Source organism: Lithobates pipiens, unplaced genomic scaffold (assembly GCF_037356315.1).
Source record: "Lithobates pipiens isolate NorthernLeopardFrog02 unplaced genomic scaffold, aLitPip1_a1.2 Scaffold_22, whole genome shotgun sequence".
Lineage (NCBI taxonomy): Eukaryota > Metazoa > Chordata > Amphibia > Anura > Ranidae > Lithobates > Lithobates pipiens.
Window position 1 is genome coordinate 36561680 of NW_027507784.1, and position 18763 is coordinate 36580442.

The 18763-nt window shown below is 43.9% G+C and overlaps 1 protein-coding gene and 2 non-coding genes across 3 annotated transcripts; all 3 read right to left on the reverse strand.

Annotated features, from left to right (window-relative positions):
* Positions 1-324: 324 nt before the first annotated feature.
* LOC143923559 (uncharacterized) lies at positions 325-15201 on the reverse strand. Its single transcript, XM_077447325.1, has 4 exons — positions 15119-15201; positions 10076-10357; positions 5325-5391; positions 325-745 (listed from the first exon to the last, which is right to left on the reverse strand). Exons 1-4 carry the CDS (start codon positions 15123-15125, stop codon positions 490-492), a joined length of 612 nt encoding a protein of 203 aa, XP_077303451.1. The 5' UTR covers positions 15126-15201; the 3' UTR covers positions 325-489.
* Positions 12866-12937, reverse strand: TRNAC-GCA (transfer RNA cysteine (anticodon GCA)). The gene has a single exon. It is a non-coding gene; the product is annotated as a tRNA-Cys (tRNA).
* Positions 15202-18691: 3490 nt separating the features above from the next.
* TRNAC-GCA (transfer RNA cysteine (anticodon GCA)) lies at positions 18692-18763 on the reverse strand. Its single transcript has one exon. It is a non-coding gene; the product is annotated as a tRNA-Cys (tRNA).

The following is an 18763-nucleotide window of genomic DNA, read 5'->3' on the forward strand; positions in this document are numbered from 1 at the left end:
TGACGCCTTAAGAGTTCTCTTCACTGGAACTAAGAGGCCAACTCCCCCCCCCCCCCCACCACCATAATCCCCCCTCCACCAAATGATATGGACCAGTGCACAAAGCAAGGTCCATTGCCGTTAAAGTTCATGTGTGTGTAAAGGCAGGTGTCACAATACTTTTGGTATTATAGTGTATGTTCGCCGAAATCCAAAACCACTCCGCCTTCTCCATTTACAAAGAATAAAGAATAAAGAAAACATTAAAACATCGCACATTGTTTTCAGTGCTTTGCATTCATTTATATCATCTGATAATATCTAAGGAGACGCAAACGCCATAAATAGAGTGCATAGTTTTATAATGCATTAGATAAAGGGTAATTAGTCAGTAGAACCACTTCAAGCCTGACGTGTGAGGGCAACTCCACTGCCACGGGTATTGTTGTTCCCCCCGGAGATGGGCTTTACTGTAGCTGATGTCTATTTCGGCCCACAGGACTTCCTGTATTAGGAGTGTTGGCCGGGCTGAGTCCTATAGGCCTCCACTAGCTGACACAGGCCCCAGTTCTTGTTCAGCTCCGGTCTGTTGGGGTAGGTCCGTGCGCACAGAGGGCAGGAGGCCACCCCTGGATGTTGGTTCTGCCACGTCCTAGTGATACAACCCATACAGTAGCTATGGCCACACGGCAGAGACACCGGATCCGTATAGAGGTCCATGCACACGCAGCAGGTCAGGGCATCGGTCATTTTACTGGAGGCCGCCCTGGAGAAGGACATCAGAAACAAAAAGGTGAAATTCACATTATTTTTCTGTATTTACAACTAATGCATTCTACCCTCCCCCAACGCCTGACATTCTAATGAATGGCCGGTTGGGGGCTTCCCTGTTAAAACATCCTTGTGTACAGTGTGCATGCACGGGTGCTCATAATGCCTGTGATCATACTGTCAGACAATACAGATCACAGAGCCAATGAGAGTGGCTCTGTACCTTGTGATCACTGTGAGCCAACAACTACAGGCATAGCTCCCAAGTATCCCTCATTTTGAAGGACTGTCCCTGATTTGGAGCAATGTCCCTCTGTCCCTCATTCATCCTCATTTGTCCCTCATTTTGGTTTGATCTATATAGTTGTATATAAAATGCACTTTTTATCTATCAAAAAGTGTTTCCCAGAGCTAAACCTTTCATCCGATTTCTAAATTGCTGCATTTGTAAATTCTAAAAGCCAACATAAAGGAATAGTAGTGCAAAAAAAAAAAAAGCACTTGTGGGTTATTTTTTGCACAATTCTCCTTTAAGGGGTGTAGCAGGGGGCGTGTCCTATGCCTACATACGTTTGCTGGTAGATGTCCCTCATTCCTATCTCAAAATGTTGGGAGGTATGACTACAGGTGTAAACAATGTAATGGTAAACAAACACCAGCTCTACCTCTTTTAGAGCCCACTCACACTGGGGCAGTGGGGGCGGCAGCTGTACAGCGCCACTAGTTTTAGCGGCGCTTTACCGCTGTTCTAGCACCGCTATTCGAGAGGGAGCAGGGCGCTTTTAACTGCCTGGAAGGGGTTAAAAAGGGTTAAAAGTCACCCGTGTACCGCCGCTGCCGAATCGCTTTGCAGTTGCTTCGACAGCACTGCCCATGCATTCCAATGGGCAGGAGCGGGGGAGGAGCGGTGTATACAGCGCTTGCATACCACCCCAAAGATGCTGCTTGCAGGACTTTTTCTAATGCCCTGCAAGCGCACCGCCCCAGTGTGAGAGCACTCGGGCGTTCACACTGGGACTGAAGATGAGGCATTTTTCAGGCGCTAGTTTTAGCACTAGCACCTGAAAAACGCCCCAGTGTGAAAGGGGTCTTACTACACTGAGCACCATAAACCAAAAACACTATTTAATTCATTTTTAATATTCAAAGCAAACTCCCCCATCCATCCATGTCTCCATGCTTTATTTTGCTGATCACTTTCAGATCACTTTGAAAACCCCCCCCTAGCATTTTTGGCTGTGGCCATCTTAACCACTTCCCGACCAGCGCACGACGATGTACGTCGACAGAATGGCACGGGCAGGCATATTGGCGTACAGGTACGTCCAATATTCGATGCCACCCTGCCATCGGGAGCGCGCCGCCGTGAGTCCGGTCGCGGGACCCGCGGACTCGATCGCCGCGGGCATCCCCGCGATCGTCTCACGGAGCGGCCGAATAGAGCAAATGCTGTGTAAACAACATTTGTCTATTCTGCCTAGCAACTAGTGACGCTGATCTCTGCTCCATGTGATTGGAGCAGAGATCAGTGTACACTAAATGAAAGCCCAACCCCCCCACATTTAGTAACACTCCCCTAGGAACACTTAACCCCTACACTGCCACCCACTGGTTAACCCTTTCACTGCCAGTGTCATTTACACAGGAATCACTGCATTTATATAGCAGTGATTACTGTATAAATGACAATGGTCCCAAAAATGTGTCAAAAATGTCCGATGTGTCTGCCATAATGTCGCAGTCACAATAAAAAATCGCTGATCGCCGCCATTACTAGTAAAAAAATAAATAATAAAAAATTATTAATAAAAATGCTATAAAACTATCCCTATTTTGTAAACGCTATAACTTTTGCGCAAACCAATCAATAATCGCTTATTGCGATTTTTTTTACCAAAAATATGTAGAAGAATACGTATCGGCCTAAACTGAGGGAAAAAAATTTTTTTTATATATTTTTGGGGGATATTTATTATAACAAAAAGTAAAAAATAATGCGTTTTTTTCAAAATTGTCGCTCTATTTTTGTTTATAGCGCAAAAAATAAAAACCGCAGGGGTGATCAAATACCACCAAAAGAAAGCTCTATTTGTGGGAAAAAAAGGACGTCAATTTTGTTTGGGAGCCACGTCGCACGACCGCGCAATTGTCAGTTAAAGCGACGCAGTGCCGAATCGCAAAAAGTGGTCTGGTCTTTGACCAGCAAATTGGTCCGGTCTGAAAGTGGTTAAATAAGGGCAGATGATTCATGTAGCATTTACCTCCTGGCATGCAATCAGGAGGGTCTGCTTTTCTGAGAACACCCCTCCTGAAGGTTTCTGGGATTGTATGACATCATTTTGGCTTAGGCCAGAATCCAGGAAGTAGACATGTGCAATTAGTTTAGTTCTAAATTAGTTTTTTAACAAATTTGGCAGTCCTGATAAAAATCTCTGATCACCGCCATTAGTAGTAAAAAACAATAATAATAAAAATGTCATAAATCTATCCCCTATTTTGCAGACGCTATAACTTTTGCGCAAACCAATCAATATACGCCTATTGTGATTTTTTTTTTTTTTTTACCAAACATATGTCGAAGAATACATATCGGTCTAAACTGATGAAGAAATTTTTTTTTTTTAGATGTTTATTATAGTAAAAAGTACAAAGTATTGTGGGGTTTTTTTTTTCAAAATTGTCGCTCTTTTTTTTTTGTTTATAGCGCAAAAAATAAAAACCGCAGAGGTGATCAAATACCACCAGAAGAAAGCTCTATTTGTGGGGGAGAAAAGACATAAATTTTGCTTGGGTACAACGTCACACGACCGCACAGTTGTCAGTTAAAGCAACGCAAAAAATGGCCTGGTCAGGAAGGGAGCAAATCCTTCCGGGGGTGATCACAATTACTCAGGGGCGGACTGACCATTTGGGCACTCGGGCACTGCCCGAGGGCCCCATGCCACCAAGGGGCCCCATCAGGGTTGTCAGCCTCAATAAAACTAGGGATAGTATGTAAAAATCTGTGTTTTTTTTGTTTTGTTTTTTAAATCCCAAGATTATAGCTGCCCCGCCTCTCCAGTACCTTTTCAGTGTGTGTGTATTTGTATTTTGTGTGTGTATACGTTGTGTGTCTGTGTGTATACTCTATGTGTGTGTATACTGTGTGGCCCAATAATCTCCTATTGCCCGGGGTCCCCATAATCTCCTATTGCCCGGGGGCGCCATAATCTCCTATTGCCCGGGGGCCCCATAATCTCCTATTGCCCGGGGGCCCCATAATCTCCTATTGCCCGGGGGCCCCATGAGTTGTCAGTCCGCCCCTGCAATTACTCCAACATGTGTGCCTCCTCTCCCGGCCTGTTGAAGTGACTGAGCTCCAAGACTCGATGAGCGGGGATGGATGTTGTAAAATCCTAGCTGCAGCGTCCAGCTGAACAGTACGAGGAGCCGCGCGTGCGCCCGGACCAGCTGGCGCTGCGTGACGTCAATCCCGGTCGCAATAGGATCTGAAAAAGGACACGTTGTCATAGCTACCGCCCGGGAAGACCATCCACTTGTCACCACCTCCTATCATGGCCGGGATTGACGTCACGCAGTGCCGGTTGGTCCGGTCGCATGTGCGGCTCCTCGTACCGTTCAGCGGGACGCTGCAGCAAGGATTTTACAACATCCATCCCTGCTCATCGAGTCTTGGAGCTCAGTCATTTCAACAGGCCGGGAGAGGAGGCACACATGTTGGTGTAATCACGATTATCAAGTCTCCGCTTGTGAATTGGCTCAAACTTGTCTTGCATACACACCGTCACACAAATATTGCCGGAAATTGCAAACGTCAAGAACGCGGTGACGTACAACACGTACGGCGAGCCGAGAAAAATTGAAGTTCAATAGCCACTGCGGCTCTTCTGCTTGATTCTGAGCATGCGTGAAATTTTGTGCGTCGGAATTGCGTACACACGATCGGAATTTCCCACAACAGATTTTGTTGTCGGAAAATTTGAGAACCAGCTCTCAAATTTTTGTTGTCGGAAATTCCGACAAAAATGTCCGATGGAGCCCACACACGGTGTGAATTTCCGAACAACAAGCTCCCATTGAACATTTGCTGTTGGAAATTCCGATCGTGATTACGCGGCACTATATGTGTTACATAAAAATATCCCATAGTTTGTAGACGCGATAACCTTTGTGCAAACCAATCAATATACGCTTATTGGGATTTTGTTTACCAAAAATATGTAGCACAATACATATTGGCCCTAAATAGATGAAGACATTTGATTTTTTTTAATTTTTAAACTGGATGTGTTTTATAACAGAAATTATCGTTCTTTTTTTGTCTATAGCACAAAAAATAAAAAACCATAGGTAAACAAAAAACACCAAAAGGAAGCTCTATTTGGGGGGGAGAGGGACGACATTTTTATTTGGATACAGTGTTGCATGACTGCCTAATTGGGCAAAAAGTGTCGTATCGCAAAAATTGCCTGGTCAGGAAGGGGGGGGGGGGGGTAAACCTTCCGGGCTGAAGTGGTTAAACTTCTGCTTTCAATGGACTTTGCTGGTTATGATTCAAAGAGGGACATAGTTACCCTTCATCTACGGTATGCTGCACCGGCCTCCTCGGTGGTCTTGTTTCTGGAACATTCGGAACAACTCCTGAGAGAGAGGGAAAAAAAATCAATTTTTTACATAGCATCCCTCACACTTCTTCTCTGTGGCAGAAGATACATTTATATTTATAATGAAGACAACAAAGTGTGGGATTATACAATGGTCAATGAAACAAGTGTCTCCAGAGGATTATTTCCACTCTACTCCTGATCTAGCTGGTTTCGTCCAAATGGGTGATCGGGTCTTCTTGCTTTAACACTGAATGAAATTTTTTGCTAAAATGTATTCTGCTTTGCAATTTTGCTGTGTTTAAAATTTCCCCCTGAAGAAGCATTTTTTGCCACGAAACCAGTAGAGGAAACAACGTATACTCCACTTCAATAGAAACTCTACGGGGGAACCTGTTACTAGTAGCTTGTTTGTTGTGGTGTATTTTTTAATACTTTTGTATGTTCTTTTTATAGGTATTACAAATTTGAATTTTATTACAAATTTATTTGTCACTGCATCAGTACCAAGATAGTCCATAAACCATTTCAGGTGGTTATGTGTATGCAGAGCCGTCTTTAACCAGTTCCCGACCAGCGCACGACGATGTACGTCGACAGAATGGCACGGGCAGGCATATTGGCGTACAGGTACGTCCAATATTCAATGCCGCCCTGCCATCGGGAGCGCGCCACCGGCGGCGCGCTCCCACGCTGGTCGGGACCCCCGTGAGTCCGGTCGCGGGATCCGCGGACTCGATCGCCGCGGGCATCCCCGCGATCGTCTCACGGAGCGGCCGAATGGAGGAAATGCTGTGTAAACAACATTTCTCCATTCTGCCTAGCAACTAATGTGATTGGAGCAGAGATCAGTGTTCACTAAATGAAAGCCCAACCCCCCCACAGTTAGTAACACACCCCTAGGAACACTTAACCCCTACACTGCCACCCACTGGTTAACCCTTTCACTGCCAGTGTCATTTACACAGGAATCACTGCATTTATATAGCAGTGATTACTGTATAAATGACAATGGTCCCAAAAATGTGTCAAAAATGTCCGATGGGTCCCCCACAATGTCGCAGTCACAATAAAAATCGCTGATCGCCACCATTACTAGTAAAAAAATAAAAATAATAAAAAATTATTAATAAAAATGCTATAAAACTATCCCTATTTTGTAAACGCTATAACTTTTGCGCAAGCCAATCAATAATCGCTTATTGCGTTTTTTTTTACCAAAAATATGTAGAAGAATACGTATCGGCCTAAACTGAGGGAAAAACATGTTTTTTTATATATTTTTGGGGGATATTTATTATAACAAAAAGTAAAAAATAATGCGTTTTTTTCAAAATTGTCGCTCTATTTTTGGTTATAGCGCAAAAAATAAAAACCGCAGGGGTGATCAAATACCACCAAAAGAAAGCTCTATTTGTGGGAAAAAAAGGACGTCAATTTTGTTTGGGAGCCACGTCGCACGACCGTGCAATTGTCAGTTAAAGCGACGCAGTGCCGAATCGCAAAAAGGGGTCTGGTCTTTGACCAGCAAAATGGTCCGGTCTGCAAGTGGTTAAGGCAGGGCAAAAGGGGAAGCTGCCCTGGGCCCTGTCATTGTTGTGGGGCCCAAAACAGCTGCCTCATACTTGCCAACTATCCAGGTTTAAATTCCCTTGTCCCTTGAAGTTTTAGTCCCTTACTGTGTCCCAATATCTCAGTGTGAAGTGCTGGTCCTAATGCTGCCCAGCTCTGCCCTGTTGATGTGTACAGATGACTCACCCGCAGACCCTGTGTTTACATGTAAATAACCGGCATTCATGTGTAAATAGCAGCTGCAATACTAAGTAAATAGCTGCTGATATGTAAATAAAGGCGACATTCATATGTATATCATGCTCCCCTGCAGTGAGGAGATGATGTGCTGTAACCTCTAGCAACTAATCAGTGAGCCGCAATGTGTGCTGTAACCTCTAGCAACCCGTCAGTAAGCAGTAATGATATGCTGTAACTGCTGGTAACCAATCACAATTGCTGCCTGATCTGATACAGTAAACTGATTCCAGCTGCTATTTATTGTATGTCTCAGAGCAGGTGGAGAGTGAAATTGCCTGGGGGGGGGGGCAAGAAAATGTTTGCCCAGGGCCCAATCAATATTAAAGATGGCCCTGTGTGTATGGGTCAGCGTCAGCACTTCCACCTCCCCAATTTTTCATATATTCATTTGGATGATGGTACCTCTATACTATACATTATTCATTAATACATGAGGCTATACCGATCGTCCTACTGCTGATCTAGTGACAATTAAAAATGTTTAAGGTGACCATTTTATGCACCAGTTGCAGCTCTCAGCACACCTAATATGGCCCCTTATAGTGTGAAAGGTCAACCACATTTAAATTTGCCCCTCCCACTCCTCATTCTTTCTTCTTTAAAAGATTTCAGTAATACATACATTTTAGGTGCCTTCTGGTCAGTCTGTAGATGCAAGGGGTGCTTCTAGTGTTGATAGTAAGAAGTCCTTAAAGGCTAAGTTCACCGTTAGTAACCTTTTTTTTTTTCTTCTAAATTCCAGCCCCCCTATACCAATATAGCATTAATGTACTTCTTTTGCAAAAATAAAACAGCTTTCAATTTATTCTACACACACTTACCGCACTGTCTTTATGGATGTTTCAAAACATTTACCCATTACTTCTGCCTTACTTCCTGGTCAGACTTTAGGTCATGACACAGGAAGGAGTTGACCAGCTGAGGGTGGATGATGCAGGGTGAGTGCTAATGAGGTCAGCTGGTCAACTCCTTCCTGTGTCATGACCTCTAGTCTGACCAGGATGTAAGGCAGAAGTAATCGAGCCGTGTTTTGAAATACTCAGAGCAGCCCATCTGGCACCAAAAACCATGCCACGTTCAAAGTCACTTAAATCCCCTTTCTTACCCCCCATTGTGATGCACGGTTTAAACTCCAGCAAGTCATCTTCACCACGCCTAGATGCCTAAATGCATTGAGTTGCTGCCATGTGATTGGCTGATTAGCCATTTGTGTTACCAAGCAATTGAACAGGTGTACCTAATAAAGTGGCTGGTGAGTGTGTACATACCTCCCAACTTTTTGAGATGGGAATGAGGGACAGCTATGACCAAAAGTATGCAGGCATGGGACACACCCCTTGCCACGCCCCCTTAAAGGAGAATTGTGCAAAAAAAAACAAGATTGGTTAAACCCACAAGTGCTTTTTTTTACCACTACTATTTCTTTATATTGGCTTTTGGAATTTACAAATGCAGCAATTTAGAAATCAGAGGAAAGGTTTAGAGCTGGGAAACACTTTTTGATTGATAAAAAGTGCATTTTGTATACAACTATATAGATCAGATCAAAATGAGGGACAAATAAAGAGGAATGAGGGACAGAGGGACATTGCTCCAAATCAGGGACAGTCCAGAGCTATGGTGTGTATACCATACCTCCACCCACCACGAGTCACTATTATATATATATAGCAACCTACTCCTAATGAGCAGACGTTATTGTTTTTTCAAATTTAAGTTGTCTGATGCTGCAGTTTGGCTCAGGCTAATTATGTCAAAGTTCTGGTTTCTGTACCAGTTCAGCTGAGTTGTGCTAATTCCCACTTTACTCTGGGTGTCGCTGTCACCACCGGTAAGTGTTGGAAATGCAACAGGCTGGATGCATTGAATACCACTTTTACTCGGAAATAGCCCAGTGAGAGTGGTTCACCCGCTGTGCATTCTGGGAGAGGGTATTTAAGGTACTGACGCCATTTTGAGGGATCTTTTTTCCGGGGTTCGCTATCCCAACCTCATGGCCCTCCTGGCCTGGGGTGTGTGCTGCCTGTTCCTGTGCCTCGGGGCCGGCTGGCCCAAGGCTTTGCAACTGAGAGGGTATTCCTACTGATCCAGGGGTGGTCCTGTGCTGTCTTGCCTGCAGGGAGAAGCCAAGCAACTGGAGGATACAGAGGAGGACTTTTCCAGGAGAGGACCGAGTGACAAGGCTGGTATCTCTGGAGGAGCCTGGAGACTCAGTTGGAGGACGCAACCCCGGTCACTAACCATACAGTATCGCCGGATCGGCTGAAGGAAACTGGTAGTGTGTGACAAATCTTTAATATACCTCAAGAAGTTCATTTAAATTGGCAAGTCTGTGGCAGAGACTTTGTTTTGAGCATCCCATCGGCTGCTAGGTCAGTGAGAGAGGCCTATCCGGTGATTGCTGGATCCAGTCTGTGGAAGCAGTTTGTCCTCTGGATCAAGAAAATACCTCTAACCTACAATTACCAGGTACCTGAACTCCCCTAAACCCTCTATCCCTCTATTGCCAAAACTTTTTGTTTATCACAAATAAATCTTGGAAAAAGGATTAAGTGTCAGAGCTAAAATTCTTGGATTCACTTCCCAACGGGACCCCTGAGACGGAGAAGCGAGCGGGTGAGCTAACAGTAAGCCCAATAAAAACCAGCAGCTCCTTCGGGGGTCAGTGCTACATTATTTATATATATATATATATATATATATATATATATATATATATATATATATATATATATATATATATATATATATATATATATATATATATATATATATATATTTTTTTTTTTTATAATATATACATACATACATACATACACACCTGTTTACCTTGGACAATCCTTAGAAAGCATTTTTTTTTCTAGTCATAATATAAAAAATAAAACTACCTAACTACTAAAGCAACTTACCGTGACTTTGTGGTAATCCCTCCGAGCTTTCCAGGGCTTCGATAAGCGGTTCATTATGTTTCTTCAATATACTATATAATATGTCCTTGGAGCCCATGCCCCAGCCTCTGGTATATCGGAAGATCTGCCTCATCTTCTCCTGGGATATTGGTTTGCTGCGCACAATGTCGTACTCTTCGTATGTTATTAACTGGTGATGGAGAAGACCGTCCAGAATGGGCTCCACCAAGTACATCTTGCTTATCAGATCCGCCATGTGGCGATCAACAAAATGTGTTCTGCCTGTCAAAAGAACAAACATAAATGATATGAACATTTCCTATCACCCTCTTTCTTTTACATTTGAAGTGAAAAATCATTCTCTTCCATAGCTGACTCAATGGGTAGGTTACTTTGCCGAGTGCAGTTAACAGATTGCCAAATCACTCTTGCAGATGAATTCCTTTATATTTGAGGTTAGACTGTAGAAACAAGATACAAAAAATGTATACAATAAAAAAAAGCTAATTATAAACCATATATCTTTTCCAAAGTCCACACACACCTATCCCCCAGAAAGAGGTAACTAGAGACGAGTTTGTGGGTCCTCCCAACTCATATCTACCCGAATTCTGAACTCACGTTCTTTCTTACTCCAGTAAGCGGTGTGTTGGGTGCAGTGGCGGCTGGTGCTCAAAATCTTCGGGGGGGCGTAAACAAACTGAAAAATTCTGAAAAAAACCCATCAATTCCAGCCTCACTGTACCATCAATTGCAGCCACTGTGCCAATCAATTGCAGCCACTGTGCCCATCAATTGCTGCCACTGTGCCCATCAATTGCTGCCACTGTGCTCATCAAATGCAGCCACTGTGCCCTATAAAATGCAGTGCCCATCAAACGCAGCCACTGTGCCCATCTATTGCACCACTGTGCCATCAAATGCAGCCACTGTGCCCATCAATTGCCACCACTGTGCCAAACGTAGCCACTGTGCCCATCAATTGCTGCCACTGTGCCATCAAACACAGTCACTGCACCCCATAAAATGCAGCCACTGTGCCCATAAAAAGCAGCAACTGTGCCCATCAATTGCCACCACTGTGCCAAATGCAGCCACTATGCCCATCAATTGCCACCACTCTGCCCCATCAAATGCAGCCACTGTGCCATATCAAATGCTGCCAGTGTGCCTCCCCGCCGGTTCGCCGTCTGCACTTACCTGTCTCGGTGGTACAGCACCTCAATGTCTTATCCCGTCCTCTCCACCCATCCACTGCTATGATTGGATGCCTGGCATCCATTTACTGTTCACTGATCCATTCACATTCACTGATGAGGCTGCACTGGTGGGCACTTGTAGGTGGCACTGATAGGTGACACTGATGAGGCAGCACTGATGGGCACTAATAAGTGACACTGATGGGGCACAGATTGGCAGCACCGTTGAGCACTGTCGGGACTGCCCTGATTATCAGTGTAGATGTCCCTTTTAGAGTAGCTCATTAGCGGCTCTCTTCTCCTCTCCACGTGCTGTCAGCTTGAGGAAAGGAGCAGTGGCAGCCCGTCCATTAGAAGTACATGGGTGCCGCCCCTCCCATCCATGCGTCTGGTCCCCTGATCTACATACAGGGATGCCGGACCATGGATTCCAATGGGGAGGTATATTTTTTCGAAGCACGTGATAAGAGTCAGAGGCTCGAATAGGCTTCAAAAAAGGGTGAGCTCAGGACGCAGAGCCCACCCAGTTGTGTGACACAGCAAGTGAATAATCACTGTCGCCACATTGATCCTACTCCCTGCCAATCAGGAAGCTGGGGTCTGAGACCCGACACACCTTATTGGCTGAAAGTACAGCTGATCCTATTGGACACCTAGGAGGAGGGAAGAGGATCTTCCGCCACCCGTAGGACATGCTGCGTGCCGCCCGCCCACTACCTAGATGGGGTAAGTGCTGGGCCTACCTCGCCCATCTGACTATCCTCCTGTGGGAGGGTGGTGGTCGTGTGTGCTGCCGACCGACTGGGGGGCTGGTTGTTTGCCGCCCCCCAAAAGAAAACACTAGCCGCCACTGGAGAGGAGTGCCGATAACCAGCTTCTATTTACATCCATAATCAGCTGTGATTGGACACAGCTGATCATGTGATAAAGCGCTGCTGATTGGCTCTTTACCTCAGTCTATGATCAGTAGTGACACAGTGATCACAGAGTGTGCGGGTGTGATCACGGGAGGCCATCGTATGACGGAGTCCCAAAACTAGCCCTAGACCTCCTCTGTAACTCAAAACTGGTAACCTGTAGACATTTTTAAACGTCGCCTATGGAGATTTTTAAGGGTAAAAGTTTGTCGCCATTCCACGAGCGGGCGCAATTTTGAAGCGTGACATGTTGGGTATCAATTTACTTGGCCTTACATTATCTTTCACAATAAAAAAAAAAATTGGGGATAACTTTACTGTTTTATTATTTTTTAAGTAAAAAAAAGTGTATTTTATCCCACAAAAATTGCGCTTGTAAGACCGCTGCGCAAATATGGTGTGATAGAAAGTATTGCAACAACCGCCATTTTATTCTCTAGGGTGTCTGAAAAAAATATATATATAATGGTTGGGAGTTCTACATAATTTTCTAGCAAAAAAAAAAACAGATTTTAACTTGTAAACGACAAATATCAAAAAGAGTCTCGGGGCTGAAGTCGTTGTATACCGCTGGCCAATCACCCTCCCCTGCAGGGTAAAGTCATAATGTGAAACTTACCTTAGAACGAAGCTGTTCCAGTGCCACAATGTCTAAAAAAAGGCAAAAATCTTGAAGGGGGCACCCGGATTTGAACCAGGGACCTCTCGATCTGCAGTCGAATGCTCTACCACTGAGCTATACCCCCCTTTCCTGGCATGGTCTATTCCCTGGCAGTGTCATTAGGACAGTGACAGTGCATATTTTTATTGCTAATTGTTGTATTAGTGTCACCAGTCCCCCAAAAAAAGTCAAAAGTGTCAGTTACCTGTCCGATTTGTCCACCGAAATATCGCAGCTCCGCTATAAGTCGCTGATCGCGGACATTATTAGTAAAAATAAAAAATAAATTAAAATATCACATAGTTTGTAGACGCTATATCGTTTGCGCAAACCAATCAATATACACTTATTGTTATTGTTATTATTTTTTTAGCAAAAATATGTAGCAGAGTACATATTGGCCTCATTTTTTACATCTTATAATTGGATATTCCTGCCTTGCAGGCAGGAAAAACGGCCCCATCTCTGCTCCGGGTACAGAGAGCTCTGTGTTGTTTGTTTATGGTTAGTAAGTAAACACAGGGCTCTGTGCCGTTTACTGTTCACTGTTAAAAATAAGTGTGAAATGCCAGACTCCAGTGGGTGTAGAAAGATGTCTGCTTGCTGCCTTCTCACTGTATATTTACTGTGGACGAGTGCGGGGTGTACCAAGATGGCGGCATCGGAACATCACTTTCATTACAAAATCTGATAGGCTGCCAAATCTGGCGAAACACCGGCAGATTACATACCCAAAAAAAGGGGAACTGCATGTCGGGTGTTCATGCAATTCATTACTGAGGCTGAAAGGTTTAACCACTTTAGTACCAAGCCTCTTTTTGGCACTTGTTGTTTACAAGTTAAAATAATTTTATTTTTTTTTGCTAGAAAATTACTTAGAACTTCCAAACATTATATATATATTTTTTTCAGACACCCTAGAGAATAAAATGGCGGTCGTTGCAATCCTTTATGTCACACTGTATTTGTGCACTGGTCTTACAAGCACAATTTTTTGGGAAAAAAATACACTTTTTTGACTTAAAAAAATAAGATAACGTCACGCCGAGTAAATTGATACCCAACATGTCATGCTTCAAAATTGCCTTCAAAATTGCGCCCACTCCTGGAATGGCGACAAACTTTGACCCTTAAAAATCTTCGAAGGGGACGTTGAAAAATTTCTACTGTACATCTTTTGAGTTTTATTTATAATATATATATATATATAATTTATTTTTTTATATTGTGAAAGATAATGTTACGCCGAGTAAATTGATACCCAACATATCATCCTTCAAAATTGCACCCGCTCGTGGAATGGAAACAAACTTATACCTTTAAATCTCCATAGGCGACATTTAAAAAAATTCTACAGGTTACCAGTTTTGAGTTACAGAGGAGGTCTAGTGCTAGAATGATTGCTCTCGCTCTACCGATCGCGGTGAGACCTCTCACGTGTGGTTTGAACACCGTTTTCTTATGCGGGCGCTGCTCACGTGTGCGTTCGCTTCCGCGAGCGAGCTCTTCAGAACTGGGGCGCTTTAAATAATTTTATTTTTTTTCTTACTTATTTTATTTGTTATTTCTTATTTGTACACTGTCCTTTTAAAAAAAATATATATTTGGGGTCACTTTTATTCCTATTACAAGGAACGTAAACATCCCTTGTAATAGAAAAAAGCATGACAGGTCCTCTTAAATAAAAAATAAAAAAACCTCAGATCTCATATTTACACTAAAATGCAATAAAATATCATGAAATTATTTTTTTTGTTTTGTTTTTTTTTGTTTTGTTTTTACACTTAAATGCAATAAATAAATAAATGTAATTTGAAAAAATAAATAAAAAATGTCCCCTTTAAGATCATTGGGCGGAAGGGACGTTTGACGTCCCTTCCGCCATTCAATGTTACGGAGCCGAGCGCAGTGGGGCCAACTGTCAGGGGGAAGGACACGATCGTCTCCATCGCTACCGACGGTTCCGGGAAGCGGCAGGACGGGGGGACCCCTCTCCTGCCCCCCATAAAAGTGATCTTGCGGTGAATCCCCCGTGGAGATCGCTTTTATCGCCGCTGTTGAAAATGCCGGGGTTATGGTAGCTATCTGCTGCCATAACCCCGGTATTTAGCATCAAAGTACCGACGTACAATGACGGCGATTTGCACTAGATCTTTTTTTTTTTTCCCTGCACGATGACATCACAGAGCAGATTTTTCTGATCCCTCCCAGAATAATTTAGCCTATAAAATGCACAATCCTTCAGTAACAGTCACTGTAAACCTACCAGCCATGGGGGTCACATAGGGACAGATAATTGTACGGAAACAGGAAGCCGTTTAACAAACTGAAACCATGGATCATGGGAAGGGGGCGGAGAGAAGGGGAGGTTAACTATTTCACTGCCTGACAACCAACACTAGTCTGGATGACACAAGCCGGGAGGGCTGTAGGAGGATCTTTAGGATCACAAATCATCATCATCAGACAATTCTACACACAACACAATGTACTCTACAAGGTCAAGTGACACTGAACTCCGGTTTAAAAGAATATAGTTTGTATCCTTAACCCCTTGTCTACCAGACACTTATACCCCCCCTTTCCTGCCCAGGCCAATGTTCAGCATTCAGCGCTGTCGCACTTTGAATGGCAACACTGTACCCAAACTACATTTTTATTATTTCTTTTCACACATTTAGAGCTTTCTTTTGGTGGTATTTAATCACTGCTGTTTTTTTATTTTTTGCTAAATAAATGAATAAGGACCAAGAATTAAAAACACAAAAAACGTCTTCATAGTTTGTTATAAAATGTTGGAAACAGGTCATTTTTCTCCTTCACTGGTGGGCGCTGATAGGCGGCACTGATGAGCTGGCACAGATGAGCATTAATAGGCATTGATGAGGCTGGAAATGAAAAGTGTTACTGATGGGCACTGATAGGTGGCAGTGATAGGCACTGGTAGGTGGCACTGATAAGCAGCACTGATGAGGCGGCACAGATGGGTATTGATAAGCACTGATGAGGCGGCCCTGGTGGGCACTGATGAGGCTGCACTGAAAAGCGGCACTGATAGATGGCAGTGATAAGCACTGGTAGGTGGCACTGATAGGCAGCACTGATGAGGCGGCACAGATGGGCATTGTTAGGCACTGATGAGGCGGCACTGGTGAGCACTGATGAGGCTGCACTGAAAAGCGGCACTGATGGGCACTGATAGATGCCAGTGATAGGCTCTGATAGGTAGCATTGATGAGGCGGCACAGATGGGTATTGATAGGCACTGATGAGGCGGCACTGGTGGGCACTGATGAGGCTGCACTGGTGAGCACTGGTAGGTGGTACTGATAGGTGACACTGATGAGGCAGCACTGATGGGCACTAATAAGTGACACTGATGGGGCACAGATTGGCAGAACTAGTGGGCACAGATTGGCAGCACCGTTGAGCACTGTAGGGACTGCCCTGATTATCAGTGTAGATGTCCCTTTTAGAGAAGCTCGTTAGAGGCTCTCTTCTCCTCTCCACATGCTGTCAGCTTGAGGAAATAGCAGTGACAGCCCATCCATTAGAGGCACATCGGCGCCGCTCCCCTATCAATGCGTCTGGCCCCCTGATCTACATATGGGGATGCCGGACCATGGATTCCAATGGGGGGGTGTATTTTTTCGAAGCACATGATAAGAGCCAGAGGCTCTAATAGGCTTCAAAAAAGGGTGAGCACAGGGCGCAGAGCGTTGCACTCAGAGCCCACCCAGTTGTGTAACATAGCAGATGAATGATCGCTGTCGCCACATTAATAATAATAATAATAATAATAATAAATTTTATTTATAATGCACTTTCCATCAAAAGACCTCAAAGTGCTACATAATTACAATAAAAACAAACAAACCGCTTAATTTACAAAACATTTGCTAAAAAGAAAAGTCTTCAACCCCTTTTTAAAAATTTCAGTAGACTGAGAAACCCTCAGACTATCAGGCAAAGCATTCCACAGACCTGGGGCAGCAGCACAAAAAGCCCTATCTCCCATGGTTTTCAACCTAGTTTTTGGAACCTCTAAACAATTCAAATTAGTTGAGCGAAGAGAACGCGGTAGATTTTGCAATCTAAGAAGTTCCTTAAGATAAGGTGGAGCTTGTCCATGTATGCATTGATGCACAAGAAGAGAGACCTTATACTCAATCCTTGTAGAGACCGGCAGCCAATGAAGAGATTTTAAAATTGGAGTGATATGCTCATGCTTCCGCACTCTCATTAGGATCCTCGCTGCAGAGTTTTGAACGTATTGCAACCTCTGCATGCTCTTTCTCGGAATCCCAATGAGAAGTGCGTTGCAATAATCCAGCCTGGAGGAGACAAAGGCATGAATCAATCTTTCAGCATCGGAAAAAGAAAGGATAGGACGAAGTTTAGAGATATTACGAAGGTGGTAGAAAGAAGTCTTGCATACTTGATTTATATGAGCTTCAAAAGTGAGTTGGGAATCCATTTTTACACCAAGATTAGTGACAACAGACGAAACTGGAATTTTAGAGCCTGAAAAGGCAATACTTGTTATCAGCGATGATTTAATCTGGTGAGATGTTCCAATCATAATAAACTCAGTTTTGGAGCTATTTAGTTGCAAGAAATTTTGTTCCATCCACTCCTTTATCTCCTCCAGACAGGCGGTAAGGACTGATAGGGGTGACTGCACTGAAGGAGTTTCAGCTGCAGCTTTTACATAAAGCTGTGTATCATCAGCATAACAATGGAAAGAAATATTATAACGATTTATAATATGGCCCAAGGGAGTAAGATATAGAATAAATAAAATCGGGCCAAGCACTGACCCTTGGGGAACTCCGCAGGTAACCATATGCGGTTTAGATTTAAAATGACCCAATGTAGTTTGTTCAATCCTATCTGTAAGATATGACTCGAACCAACTGAAGGCTAAATTTTGATAAACATTGATTCTGTCGCCACATTGATCCTAGATTAGGAAGCGGGTGTCTGAGACCCGAAACACGAAAGTACAGCTGATCCTATTGGACACCTAGGAGGAGGGAGAAGGATCTTCCGCTGCCCGTAGGATATGCTGCATGCCCGCCCGCCCACTACCTAGATGATGTAAGTCCTGGGCTTACCCCGCTCATCTGACTATCCTCCTGTGGGGGGGTGGGGGTGGTGGTCGTGGGTGCCGCCGACCGTCTGGGGGGCTGGTTGTTTGCCGCCCCCCAAAAGAAAACACTAGCCGCCACTGGAGAGGAGTGCCGATAACCAGCTTCTATTTACATCCATGATCAACTGTGATTGGACACAGCTGATCATGTGATAAAGCGCTGCTGATTGGCTCTTTACCTCAGTCTATGATCAGTAGTGACACAGTGATCACAGAGTGTACGGGTGCGATCACGGGAGGCCATCGTATGACAGAGTCCCAAAACTAGCCCTAGACCTCCTCTAACTCAAAACTGGTAACCTGTAGACATTTTTAAACGTCGCCTATGGAGATTTTTAAGGGTAAAAGTTTATCGCCATTCTGCGGGCGTACTTTTGAAGCGTGACATGTTGGGTATCAATTTACTCGGCCTAACATTGTCTTTCGCAACAAAAAAAAATAAAATTGGGGATAACTTTACTGTTTTATTATTTTTTAAGTCAAAAATGTGTATTTTTTCCCACAAAAATTGCGCTTGTAAGACTGCTGCGCAAATACGGTGTGACAGAAAGTAATGCAACGACCACCATTTTATTCTCTAGGATGTCTGAAAAAATATATATATAATGGTTGGGGGTTCTACGTGAAACTTACCTTACAACGAAGCTGTTCCAGTGCCACAATGTCTAAAAAAGTCAAAAATCTTGAAGGGGGCACCCGGATTTGAACCAGGGACCTCTCGATCTGCAGTCGAATGCTCTACCACTGAGCTATACCCCC